General features: G+C 45.1%; 1 protein-coding gene across 2 annotated transcripts in view; it reads left to right on the top strand.

The window, feature by feature from the left end:
- Positions 1-13,650, top strand: part of ECPAS (Ecm29 proteasome adaptor and scaffold) — a 70,279-nt gene that overhangs the window by 20,783 nt on the left and 35,846 nt on the right. For both annotated transcript variants that reach the window (XM_060268921.1, XM_035140563.2), the window contains exons 13-21: positions 1,012-1,078; positions 1,179-1,301; positions 3,134-3,237; positions 4,760-4,883; positions 5,366-5,446; positions 6,518-6,737; positions 9,493-9,584; positions 10,766-10,900; positions 11,402-11,567. In XM_060268921.1, the coding sequence (XP_060124904.1) occupies positions 1,012-1,078; positions 1,179-1,301; positions 3,134-3,237; positions 4,760-4,883; positions 5,366-5,446; positions 6,518-6,737; positions 9,493-9,584; positions 10,766-10,900; positions 11,402-11,567 (1,112 nt within the window). The remainder of the gene's footprint in view (positions 1-1,011; positions 1,079-1,178; positions 1,302-3,133; positions 3,238-4,759; positions 4,884-5,365; positions 5,447-6,517; positions 6,738-9,492; positions 9,585-10,765; positions 10,901-11,401; positions 11,568-13,650) is intronic.

Raw genomic sequence — 13,650 nt, 5'->3', positions numbered from 1 at the left:
CGGCATTGCTGCTGCGCCTATCACTATGTCTTATTTTCGGGGTATGGCTTATATTCCTTGAATGCTTAAAAATCCTGCTATGGCTTATTTTATGGGAATGTCTTAAAATATGAGAAACAGGGTATGTCGGGTAGGTAGTCTTGGAGCAAAGCCTGTGATGGCATGCTTAATAAGTTCTGTGCATAGAAATTAACTTTCGAAAGCCCTATCAAAATTTACCTCTAAAAAGGGGGAAGATTTGTACAATCTGAAGAGATACCAACGGTGACTAATCAAAAGCACCTCCAAAAAAGATACCTTTGACACGATCTGTTCTCTCCTTTTCTCTTTTATTGAAGAACAGGATAATGCCGCCGTTATCACAGGGGTGTCTGTGGAGGGGATATATTGGTTGAAAATGTATTGTAACTTTTGAATAGATGTTTCTTGAATAATAAAAAAATCCTATTTCTGTAACTTCTTGATTTATTAAAAATGATCTTTGGTGGTTATTAGATAAAATAAACTTTTACCACTAGAGGCAGGCAATTTAGATCTAGCCTCTGATTATTGATAAAAGTAATTACCTGCCCTGCTTAACTGTTAGTGTTGCCTAGTGGCAAAGACACTTAGGTATGAACCAAGGCATTTTTGGTTGAAATCTTACCTCTGACATGTGTTACGCCAGTAAGGGCCCTGGGGTGCAATTGTAAACACAATTACTAGGGAATAAGTTATATTGAACACAGTGGGACTTGCTTTTTCAGTACATGTGCATAAGATGTGCGTGCCAGGCTCCCCTTTGCCATACAGGGCAGTAATACTGACTTTTTACTTTTTACTGAACTACCTTATAGATTGTTCGTAAGAATTGCTGCAAATAATGGTATGTGGAGTGGTTTGAACCTTCTAAAGCAGTACACAAATACCAGGCAACATATCACTATTTTGTGGAGATGTTAACTTGCAAGGGTATATATTTCGCTTCAGTCTCAAAAACTGATCTTTTAAAATGCTGACGTTGTATTTCAGCCGAATACCTCAGCTGTTCACCAAGGACCTGGCACTAGTCCAACAGTTTTTTGAGGCTCTTTCTAAGGTTAGTAATTCCTTTAATAACATGCACGCAAAGACATAGGTTGTCTAGAAAATGCTCCTTGTTTGTAAGGCTGGGTACTAAAGGATGTATCTCATTTCAGGAAGATCCCGACACGAGGCTTGCTATTCAAGAGGCCTTGTCCATGATGGTTGGGGCCTACACAAATCTAGAAGGTGCCCCACGTACTCTTATGGAGGCCCTTGTGGCCTCAAACCTAATTAAGGTATGTCAACAAAGGGGTAGAGATATAATATGATATAATATGACTGAACCTGAAGACCTGAAAGTAGTGTGTTTAGAAATATACAATGTTTCTGTTGTGAGAGAATTCATTTTGCGAAAAATTCATCTTGCGAATCGCGGTTTCCCATAAGAATGCAGTGAAACTTAATTAATGCGTTCCTATGGGCTCTGGGGGACTGGCGGCGGCAGCGGGGCTTCCTCGGGGAAGGCAGGCAGGCAGCAAGCAGCTCCCGCTGCGCTTCAGCTCCGGGGCCGCTTGCCGCCTGCCTGCCTTCCCCAAGAAAGCCCCGCTGCCGCTGCCAGTCCCCCGAGCTGTACTTCAGCTCGGGGGACTGGCGGGGAAGGCAGGCAGGCAGGCGGCAAGCAGCGCCCGCTGAGCTTCGGCTCCGGGGCTGTTCTCGCCTGCCTTCCCCGAGCTTCGCTTCAGCTCACGCTGACAGCTGTAGCGCGGCAAGAAGGCAAAGAAGATCAGCTGTCAGCCTTCTTGTCTCACTACAGCTGGTTCCCCTTTGCGTTCCGCTGGTCTCTGTCGGTTGCTGCTTGCAGCGGCGGCGAGCAGCAACCGGCAGAGACCAGCGGAACGCAAAGGGGAACCAGCTGTAGCGCGGCAAGAAGGCAAAGAAGATTAGCTGTTCTGCGGCTTCGTCTTGTGAAGCAAGGCCATAGAAGGCGAAGCGCGGCCATAGAAGGCTTCGTCTTGCGAGACGCCTCGCGCAACGCAAAACCCTTTCGTCTTGCAATCTTTTCGTTGTGCGAGGCATTCGTCTAGCGGGGTACCACTGTATTCTAATCCAGTTCCGTAGCAGGTGAATACTGCAGAGAGTGGTCACAAAGTTTGCCTGTTAATGATCCTGTTCGCCTTTGCTTTTAGCAGGACCTTAAAAATATTGAATCACTGTCTCTTCAAAATTGAACACAACAATAAGCAATTACAGTAGAAATGTTGAATTTATTTTTATACCCATGGAACCTTCTTGTACAAGCTGAATTATTTAGATACGACTCTGAGAAAAAAGATTCAGTATGGTTGTAGTTCTACAAGAAGACAGTTCATGTATTGCAAATAATTGGATAGAAAATATGAACATTTGCACACAATCAAAATGGTGTCTCTCTTTATTCTATACCAGGGGTCAGCAAACTTTTTCAGCAGGGGGCTGGTCCACTGTCCCTCAGACCTTGTGGGGGGCCGGACTATATTTTGAAAAAAAATATGAATGAATTCCTATGCCCCACAAGTAACCCAGAAATGCATTTGAAATAAAAGAACACATTCTACTCATGTAAAAACATGCTGATTCCTGGACCATCCGTGGGCTGGATTTAGAAGGCGATTGGGCCGCATCCGGCCCCCGGGCCTTAGTTTGGGACCCCTGTTCTATACACCTGATGTTGTACTGTGCTACACTTTTTAATACCAACACCTTTGGTGTGATACCTTGCTTTCTTACCATTTTACTGGGCAAAAAGGGGAAAGGTGCTGAAGAAATGGCAGCTTGTGATATTTTTAAATATCTGGAGTGCCTCTGCTCCACTATTCCCCCCCCCCCAACACACACACCTTGTAGCAGCCTTTCTACTTTGTGTTTATTTCATAGAAGCACCTGCATTTTTAAACAACTTGGATGTGATTTGTGTAGTCCTCCTAGAGGTGCAGCGATAAAACTGCTAGCACATTTGCAAATCTAAGCAGGGTGAAGTGTGGTTTCAAATCAGATGGGGGAGAGCCTCATGTTGAGATTCCTGCATTGAAGGGGGTTGGACTAGATGACCCTCTGGATCCCTTCCAATTCTATGATTTCTTCTTTTCAGCCTCAAGTCCAAGTACGTCAGGTGGCTGTAAAGTTTGCCAGCACGGTGTTCCCTTCAGATCACATTCCTTCAAGATACTTACTACTTTTAGCTGCAGGAGACCCGTAAGTTTAATGTTACACTGCAGGTCATCTCTATAAGGAGAGATTTACTGTTATAAAAAGTGGTACACTTAAAGGGCGTAATTGTCTTCTGTGGCTGGCATGCAGCAGGCATCCAGAAAACAGTGGGTTAATTTCCCCCCATCCTTCCGGGCATGATCACATGACAAAGGTTTGTATAGATTGGCCAGCTGATGTGTCTTCAACCAACTTCCTTCCCTTGGAACAGAAAAAATGCTTTATCTCTTCTTCTGTCAGTTTTCTAGTTCCTGTATTTCAGCATTTTTCTATAATCTTATTCCTACTTACCCTCAATTACTACTTTCTTTTTCTTTTTTTAAAGAAAGTCTGTTTCTTTCAAAGATTTAGTTAAAACGGAATGGGGAGCCCCCCCTTCAGGGTAAAAAGGCTACTGTGGTGGCACAAAAATTCTACATGTTTCTGGATCTCTTTGAAGTTTCACTGGCTGACACTCTGATAGTGGCTGCTGTAATCTGTGCAGTGGTCTCTTAGGACTGATACACCTCTCCTTTAAAGATACAGTGTCATTACCCAGCCTACCATTTGGTCCTAGAAACTTTTACCAAGAGCATCTCTGCTTAAAGGGGATTCTACTGGTCTCTTCTCCATATTGCATTTTCTTCTTCCCTATTATTTTCCACCTTCTCTGTCTTTTGCTAGGACAAGGTTCAGAACTGGGGTGTAGGCATAAGAGGCTGGTCAGTCTGTAAAAATATTTGTCATTTCATCCTGCAGGCAAAGGCAAGAAGGAAGGATGGCAGCCACGACGGCTTTATTGTAGCTGCACATTGTGGCTTGATGGTATGAGGGGGTTAACCCAAAGTCTTGCAGTTGGTATAGAGAATTGGTCTTGCATTGCCCTGTTGTATTAAGACATGCTCTAATTCCAATAACATAAGGCAGGGTGAAACAGATTATAAATATAAAAAGCCATTAAACATACCTTTGTAAACAAACCTTTTCAAATACTGTTCAGTGTATAAAAACCATCGGCAATAAAAGCTAGTCTAAAAGGAAACAGTTACAGGTAGGTAGCTGTGTTGGTCTGACGTAGTCGAAACAAAATAAAAAAATTCCTTCCAGCAGCACCTTAAAGACCAACGAAGTTTTTTATTTTGGTATGAGCTTTCGTGTGCATGCACACTTCTTCAGATACCTGAAGAATACCTGAAGGTATCTGAAGAAGTGTGCATGCACACGAAAGCTCATACCCCCCCCCAAAAAAAACTTAGTTGGTCTTTAAAGTGCTGCTGGAAGGAATTTTTTAAATTTTGTTTCTAAAAGGAAACAGTCATCTTGATAAATTCATCTCCGTTTAAGGGCATTTGAAACTGATTGGTCGTCAGTTTCGCCTGTTTGAAGTCAGAACTGACAGGGCAGTCCATGCTTTCTTTGGTGGGAAAATTTCACAGATTTGTGGCCAGCACTGAAAAGGCTCTGCATCGCTCTCTCTATGTGTGTGTATGTGTGCACAAACTGGCTTTTTCCCCTTAATTTTTGAAAGACGGGAAGAAGTACACGGAGAGGCACACCGCGCGCTGAGAACGTTTCCTGGCAAAAATGAAAAGGAGAGTGGTGGTAAACAGATGCCTTCCTTCCCAGAAATGGTCCAGTATATTCAAGAGAAGGTACAGAATTTCAGCTTAACTCCTGTTGACTAGTAAAGTCTGTACAGAATCTAGTCATAATAATGCAACATACAAAGCCCACACCCAAAAAAGAGAGAATGGTGTGAAGACTGATGCTTAAGCTTAACAAGTCTGGTGCCATAAGCTGCTTCGGTGGGCGAACACACCTGGCAAGCCTTTCTGAAGAGAGGGTGATAAATAAACACTAGCCCAGTAAATATTAGGCAGAACCAAGAACATCATTTGTTAAGGTCTTCTGGGGAAGTCCTGCGTTGGGTGTCTTCTCTGTATGTAATTAGGCTAGAATCTACTTCGTTACTAACTAGTTAAGTGTATGCTTCCGGTTTGCGTACATGCAATTCTCAAATGTTGTTGGACGATTCATTTTAATTGTGCTAGAATTCAGTTGCGGTTGTTGAGCACAAGCTGCCTGGACATCTGTTAGATATTTTGTCTGTCCCCCCCGCCCCCCCCGGCTATAGGCTTCTCACAGAATGAAAACACCTGCTAAATATATGACGGGGACTACAGCCATGCCTTTCAACCCAGCTGCTTTTGGAGAGGTACGTGTATCACTTTCAGCTCTGGGGAAATCATACCTTCTGGGCAACAAAACCCTTCACCATAACAAAATTTTATGTCCGTTCTGATAGCCCTAACCGTATACCCTTCTCCCACATGAACCTGCCTGAAATTTAAGATTTGCCTTGATGTTCTCTGTCTTCTCACATTGGATAGTCAGGTGGGCGGTGGCATTCCATTTGTGAAGCTCTGTTGCTCAACAGGTGAGGGAGGCACCTCAGAAGACAAGCTGTGTGTTTGTGTCGAGCAGTGTTTCCCAACCAGTGTGCCTCCAGATGTTTTGGGACTACAACTCCCATCATCCCTAGCTAGCAAGACCAGTGGTCAGGAATGATGGGAGTTGTAGTCCCAAAACATCTGGAGGCACACTGGTTGGGAAACACTGGTGTAGAGTTCTGACATGAGCATTGCCCTGGGCATGATGCAGACTAAGATAAGCAAATTAAAGTCCTATTGATTCAGCTGAATAGTTAAGCTAATTTTAACACATTCCCATAGAAACAAAGAGGACAGCACTCCTCTGGAATCATACTTTTCAGACTAAAATTTGAGCTGCAGGGTGCATAACCAATTTTGCAGGAGTTTGCGCCGAGGCACTATACAAAATGTTATTTTTTACCATTGCAGTTCTTGCTAAAATGCACATATTGACTTTGTTTATTTGTTTCTTTAAAAAAAGAAAGAAAGAAATGCCTGAATTTGAGTTCTGGAATAGTGTAGTAACCAAGAGACTTAATTACAATTGGGAGGTCACCATTTGAATCTCAGCTCAAGCTTTGAACTCGCTGAGTGGCCTCACGCAAGCCACACTGCCAGCCTCAGACTCCATGTGCAACTCTTGAGATAATTATACTGACCTAGCTTACAAAGCTGAGGCAGTATATTTGGGGTGCTTTGAACTTCCTGAAGTTCTACAGGAATGCTAGTTAGTATTACTAAATTGGGAATCCATGGTTCAGGGAATGAAGCCTTCTGACCGATAGTGATTGTTGTTCCCTATGCCTAGTGGCCTGTTTCCCTAACCTTTTATCTTGTTTTCTTCCGCTGCTTAGATCGTCCTGTACCTCCGAATGTGTCTCGCTCACAGTTCTGGTGTGGTGCCCACCTCCCAGAACTTAGGTGAAATGCGGGATCATGCTCCAGCTATTGGACGTTACGTTAGGAACCTCCTCTCTGGACCCGTCATAACATCCTCTTCCTCAAAGGGTGGCGAAAGCAACCCTGTGCAGATCTATATAAGCCTTCTTCAGCAACTGCTGTCTGGTGTTGGAGGTGAGAAACAGCGATCCGCAGGCAGCTGAAAGAAAAGGCTGCTCTTCTTATCTTTTCCTTTCTGGTTTAATTTATTAAAGGTTTAAACAAAGACGAGTACAAAATGTCAGTACAGAAAAAGAAGAAGGAACCCCCAACTTCCCTTTTAAGCCAATAATACAAGGTCCACATTTTGTAGTACAGTATTGCAGTATAAATGCAGGAAGGAGGAATAAAATTAGTAATATAGAACATATTCTCTAAACTGCTGTAATATATATTACAATGCTGTTCCAGATTGGGGCTTCAAGAGAACACTAATTATACCAAATTTATATAGATAATACAACTATCCTTTAATAAGTATGATTATGATAATTAATAATATATTATTTATACTCTGCCCATCTGGCTGGGTTTCCCCAACCACTCTGGGCGGCTCCCAACAGAATATTAAAAACATGATAAAATATCAAACATGAAAAGCTTCCCTAAACAGGGCTGCCTTCAGTTGTCTTCTAAAAGTCAGATAGTTGTTTATTTCCTTGACATCTGCTGGGAGGGTGTTCCACAGGGCGGGTGCCACTACCGAGAAGGCTCTCTGCCTTGCTCCCTGTAACCTCACTTCTCGTAGTGAGAGAACCACCAGAAGGCCCTCGGAGCTGGACCTCAGGAAATTTTGTTTACGAAGTCTGAAACCTCCTGCCATTGTCCCCCTCCTATATAAATCAGTGTTGTTACTGGATTCATTAAAAAAAATCTTAATGAATGAGCACTAAAAAAGTCAGTGCAGTGACTGCTGTCAGTCACTAGGTCAGCAGTGAATAAATTTACTTCCTGAAAACATAAGAATTGTTTTGATCCACCAGGAGGACAATGCTCATGTGCTCTGGCATTCTGTTTCCATTGCCAGCCTGCGGTACTCATGAGCAGGGCATGAGAGCGGTGGGCTTTCCCAGTTGGCTGTCTCCACAGTTTGGTATTCAGAGGTATACCACCGTTGTACATGGAGTTTCAATGTAGGTATCATGGCTAACGCTCATTAATATACCCATTCTCCATGATTCTGCTTCTTCCCCCCTGCCTACAAAAATGCATCTTATTTTTATGGCCGTCATCACATATTGTGGAATTCCGTAAGTTTTATTTCCCTTCCTTGCTTTAAACTATCCAGGTCATGGTGTGTCTTAAAAGACTTCTGGATGTGTCACCTTAAGCTACAAGTAGGTGTTAGGGCTGGGGATGTTAGGATTGTCCTACTCTTGGGTAGGACCCTGGTAGAGATACATGCCCGACTGGCATGTTCTCTCCCTCCTGGTCTGTCCTGGAGCTTCAAAAGCTTTATTCAGTTGAACTTCACAGCGACTTCCCATGTTTACATCACAACATAGTAAGAGGGGAGAATATGGAGACGTCTGACTCCTAGAGAAGAACAAGGAAGGGGTGATTACTGTCTTTTATGAGTTGTTTTGTGTACGATGCCTTTTTAAAAAACAAAACAAAAACAACTATTTTCTAATCTTGCCTTTCCACCCACATAAGCAGAGTGACCCTTTTGTAATTCCACCGTTCGGCATGTCTTCCATTTCCTCCTAATTCCTGGGCTTCCCCCACCCCTGTCTTACATCACTTCCTCTCATCACAGCGACACCGGAAGTGGCATCACTTCCAGTATCGCGGGATTTCGGCAGCTGTGCCGCTCACTCCTCCATCTTTCCTGCTTTTTGGTTCTGTTTGGGTGAGTCTTTGATGGCCTGGCTTCCCGAAACTGCCATGTGGTTTTGAGAGAGTTGCATTCAGGTTTCTGTCTTGGTTTTAGGAGAGGGAAAGGAAATGCAATTTGTTTTGTTTTTTCCTTTTCTCCACAATTCATGATATTTTTTTATGCATTACCAAATTATCCCTCCTTGGCGATAAGCATTTTCCAGTTTCAGCTATTGTGCTGTTTTGCAATAAGCTGTTGTATCTCAAGGTGGATCTCAGATTGACCTTGAGGTGGCATTGCTTTCTGGACTCCAGAGGCTGGCAATCCTGTCTAGTCTCTGGGTTGCATTTCATTCTCTTTGACTTGGACTTGGGTGAGGTGCATGTCATGTTTCAGCTTGCTTCACTTCAGCTCCCTGAAGCATTTAGGAGTGTCAGAAGTGACTTGCCAGCAATGCATGTGAAATTTCAGCCCATGGGTCTTGTGTTGCTCTTGGGCGGAATGATTAGCGTTCTTATAGCATCCTGATGTTAAAACACCTATTAGCACTATGCATGCTAGATGTTACACTTCATCTTTTTCCTAGTCACTGTGTGGTACGTTTGGCCAGCTTGAGTTCTCCAGGCTTTTAGGGGACCAGCAACACAGCCCTAACCATATCTACTCAGAAGTAAATCCTCTTGACTTCATTGGGTCTTAAACCCAGATCAGTGGGGTTAGGATTGCAGCCTCATCGGCTTTTAATTTAGTATTCAGAGAATCCTAGATTTCTTTCTTCTTTTTTAAGCAGTTCCTAACAAGTTTGCAAACGTGATGGCAATTTTCTTTGATAGGAGCTTCGGTGTTAAACGGTATTCTTATTTCTGCCAAATGTTTTGACATGCAAAGTATACCTGTAAAAGAAAATCGGCCTTGGTGTTGCTTTATATATTTGTTTGCAATGTTCTTGGCATGTTTACTTTGTAGGCAGCAAAGGAGAGAGCATACCAAAAGCTGCCATGTATTTGTACTGACTTTAAATAATATGTCAACTTGCCACTTCTCTATTTTTGTTCTTATAATACTGCGTAGGTTTGCCAGTGATGTACTGTCTGTTGGAGGTTGTTTCCGTCTATCCTGAAAAACTAGCTGCAAGATTTGTAGACAAAATGGATTGGATAAAGGTATGTTAAAAGACTACGAAAACCGTGCCTATTTTTTTCAGGAAATGATGCGTTTTGCTCCAGTAAGACAGACAGTTTGCATGACTCCCAAAAGATGGAATGCATGTTTTCCAAGTTGGGGCCTGGATTAGTTGATGTTGGTTAACATGCAACCTGAGTCGCACCTGTGCTAACCTGTTCATGGCGAGGCTTCTATGTATATCACTTAGGGATTCGTTTTAAAGGTCTGCCATTGGGATATTGGTATGGCATTGCCCTTGAAAATATGATAATATTAATTTTCTAAACAAAGGAAGGATGAAATACAAAAGGGGCTTATGACAGTTTCTCTTTAAGGAAGTCAAAATGATGCAGTGTCAGTTCTAGAGCAATTAAAACAGGAGTAGAAAGGCTTCTCAGGGATTGGGTCTGTATTGATTACTTACATTCTCTAGGCCAGGCATCCCCAAACTTCGGCCCTCCAGATGTTTTGGACTACAATTCCCATCTTCCCCGACCACTAGTCCTGTTAGCTAGGGATCATGGGAGTTGTAGGCCAAAACATCTGGAGGGCCGCAGTTTGGGGATGCCTGGTCTAGGCTGTCTTTAGTCTCTTTGAACTTGGTATTTGGTCTACCTGACACACAGGTATAGTATTAGAAGAATTTCGTAGGTTTGGCCAACTTAACCTGCAAAAGTAATGTTGGTGGACGGTTCTTCAATTCTGCTGGGGGGGGGGGCTTTGCAGTTAGAACTCTGGAAAAAATGCCATTCAGAAGTAGTAGTAGTAGTAGTAGTAGTAGTAGTAGTAATTTATTTATACCCCACCCATCTGGCTGGGTTTCCCCAGCCAGTCTGGGCGGCTTCCAACAAAATATTAAAAATACAATAAAATATCAGACATTAAAAACTTCCCTAAACAGGGCTGCCTTCAGATGTCTTCTAAAAGTCAGATAGTTGTTTTTTTCCTTGACATCTAATGGGAGGGCATTCCACAGGGGAGGTGCCACTATTGAGAAGGCCCTCTGCCTGGTTCCCTATAACTAGTCACTATGTGTTACATATTGTCCTAAGAAGTGTCCAAAATCGAATCTTTAGGTCAGTTGGATCAGTGTTTTCATTGTTGAAATTCTAGTGAATTTTTTATACATACTATAACATGGTTAAATTGTATATATATATATCTTTCATTCTCTTTTCAGGGCCTTATGAATACCAATAAGGAAGAGATGCGGGAGCTGGCTGCTCTGTTTTATTCAGTAGTATTGTCGACTGTGTCAGAAAACGAATTTAAAACATCGGTTCAGCACCTGATAAAAACAGCAAAAGACAATCATGTAAGCTTAGTCCTTCTTGTATGCTATTCTGTGTTAACTTTTATTAATGACTGTGACAAATAGTAAAGGTACTGTAGGCCCCAGATGATTTTCTTTTAATCTAAAGAAGTTGAACAAACCAATATTTTGGAAAGCAGTGATTTGTCTATAATTAAAATAGGCAAACAAATTGGGGGAAATCATTTTGGGCGAAAACTCTACAAGTTATGATTTGAAAAAAACAACCAGAATACAAGTACATCATGTCACTAACTTGAATTTAATTTAATTGTATACCAGATATTTTAAAATATCCTTGCAATTCTGTGTTTGTAACATAATATTTATTAAAGGGTTTTAAGTGTTGTTGAATTAATGGAGGATGCCGTTTTAGATGAGTTAGATAACCAATAGAAAGTCACATCGCTGCTTTTAATTTGTATGCAGAGCTTATGATGCCCTGGTATATATCCTTTAGTGATTTGCATCTGCCTTAGTGAGATTGTTGCTTTTTATCTGCAGAATCTAGAAATGCAACATGGATCCTTGTTGGCTCTAGGATTTACAGTTGGACGGTATTTGTCAAAGAGAAAAATGAGGATGGTGGAACTGCATGACTTGGAAGATCCAAACACCATTGTTGCTCCAGAACAAGACCAGATGATAAAGTCAACGACAGAAACGATCGGTCAGTTTATGTCTTTTGTACTTGACTCATTTGGTTCCATTTCTCTAATCCACACTGTGCGGACAAACTAGGGGCTCTGCTACAAAGCTCTCATAACGCATTAGCAATCTTAAACCCACTACTTCAGAATTGGCACTATGTTTTGTTTGTTGCTTTGGCATCAATTCCTAACATGAGATTAAGTTTTGCGTTGCCTGGTTTGCACATTGTACTAAACCAAACAATGGTATGGAACTTCATCTTTGCCCAGTTATTCTGCTGCTGCCCTGAACTAAGCCATAGCTTGGCTTAATATGTCATCTGAATTTGGGCTTGTCATTTAGCTTTCTGCATGCTAACCATGAGCTTTATATGTCCTATGGTTTATGGCTCATGAGCTAAACCACAAGCCTGGGTTTGGACAGCAAGCAAAGCCAAACTATGGTTTAGTTCAGTAGAGCGCAGCAGCAAACAGAGAGGAGCAAAGAGACTGCAGATCTTCTTTCCCAGAACCCACATCCGTGTGCATTCATGCTAAGCTACCGTGTTTCTCATATTTTAAGGCATCCCCAAAAAATAAGCCATGACAGGATTTCTAAGGGTTGGTGAAAAATAAGACATACCCCGAAAATAAGCCATGTCGTGTAGCCCCGACCGAGCGAGAGGCGAAGGCGCGGGACCCAGCAGGAGCTCCCTGCCTGCTTCCCCGAGCCGTCGCGCATCGGGGGACAGAGCCGAAGATCGGAGGGCGCTCCTTGCTGGGCTTGACAAGCCCGGCAAACAGCGCCCGCCGATCTTCGGACCTGTGCTGTGTGACAGGCAGGGGTGGGGGGAAGCGGAGATCGTTCTCCGCTCTCCCCCCACCCCCGCCTGTCACCAAAGATCGGCGGGCGCTCCTTGCTGGGCTTGACAAGCCCGGCAAACAGCGCCCGCCGATCTTCGGACCTGTCCTGTGTGACAGGCGGGGGTGGGGGGGGGAAGCGGAGATCGTTCTCCGCTCTCCCCCCACCCCCGCCTGTCACCAAAGATCGGCGGGCGCTGTTTGCTGGGCTTGACAAGCCCGGCAAACAGCGCCCGCCGATCTTCGGACCTGTCCTGTGTGACAGGCGGGGGTGGGGGGGAAGCGGAGATCGTTCTCCGCTCTCCCCCCACCCCCGCCTGTCACCAAAGATCGGCGGGCACTGTTTGCTGGGCTTGACAAGCCCGGCAAACAGCGCCCGCCGATCTTCGGACCTGTCCTGTGTGACAGGTGGGGGTGGGGGGGGAAGCGGAGATCGTTCTCTGCTCTCCGCCCACCCCCGCCTGTCACCGAAGATCGGCGGGCGCTCCTAGCTGGGCTTGACAAGCCCGGCAAACAGCGCCCGCCGATCTTCGGCCCTGTGCTGTGTGACAGGCGGGGGTGGGCGAGAAGCGGAGATCGTTCTCCGCTCTCCCCCCACCCCCGCCTGTCACCAAAGATCGGCGGGCGCTCCTTGCTGGGCTTGACAAGCCCGGCAAACAGCGCCCGCCGACCTGTGCTGTGTGACAGGCGGGGGTGGGGGAGAAGCGGAGATCGTTCTCCGCTCTCCGCCCACCCCCGCCTGTCACCAAAGATCGGCGGGCGCTCCTTGCTGGGCTTGACAAGCCCGGCAAACAGCACCCGCCGACCTGTGCTGTGTGACAGGCGGGGGTGGGGGGGGAAGCGGAGATCGTTCTCTGCTCTCCGCCCACCCCCGCCTGTCACCGAAGATCGGCGGGCGCTCCTAGCTGGGCTTGACAAGCCCGGCAAACAGCGCCCGCCGATCTTCGGCCCTGTGCTGTGTGACAGGCGGGGGTGGGCGAGAAGCGGAGATCGTTCTCCGCTCTCCCCCCACCCCCGCCTGTCACCAAAGATCGGCGGGCGCTCCTTGCTGGGCTTGACAAGCCCGGCAAACAGCGCCCGCCGATCTTCGGACCTGTCCTGTGTGACAGGCGGGGGTGGGGGGGAAGCGGAGATCGTGCTCCGCTCTCCCCCCACCCCCGCCTGTCACCAAAGATCGGCGGGCGCTCCTTGCTGGGCTTGACAAGCCCGGCAAACAGCGCCCGCCGATCTTCGGACCTGTCCTGTGTGACAGGCGGGGGTGGG

Source organism: Zootoca vivipara, chromosome 16, assembly GCF_963506605.1.
Source record: "Zootoca vivipara chromosome 16, rZooViv1.1, whole genome shotgun sequence".
Taxonomy (NCBI): domain Eukaryota; kingdom Metazoa; phylum Chordata; class Lepidosauria; order Squamata; family Lacertidae; genus Zootoca; species Zootoca vivipara.
The sequence above is the reverse complement of the archived record's forward strand: the minus strand, read 5'-3'. Positions and strand labels throughout refer to the sequence as shown.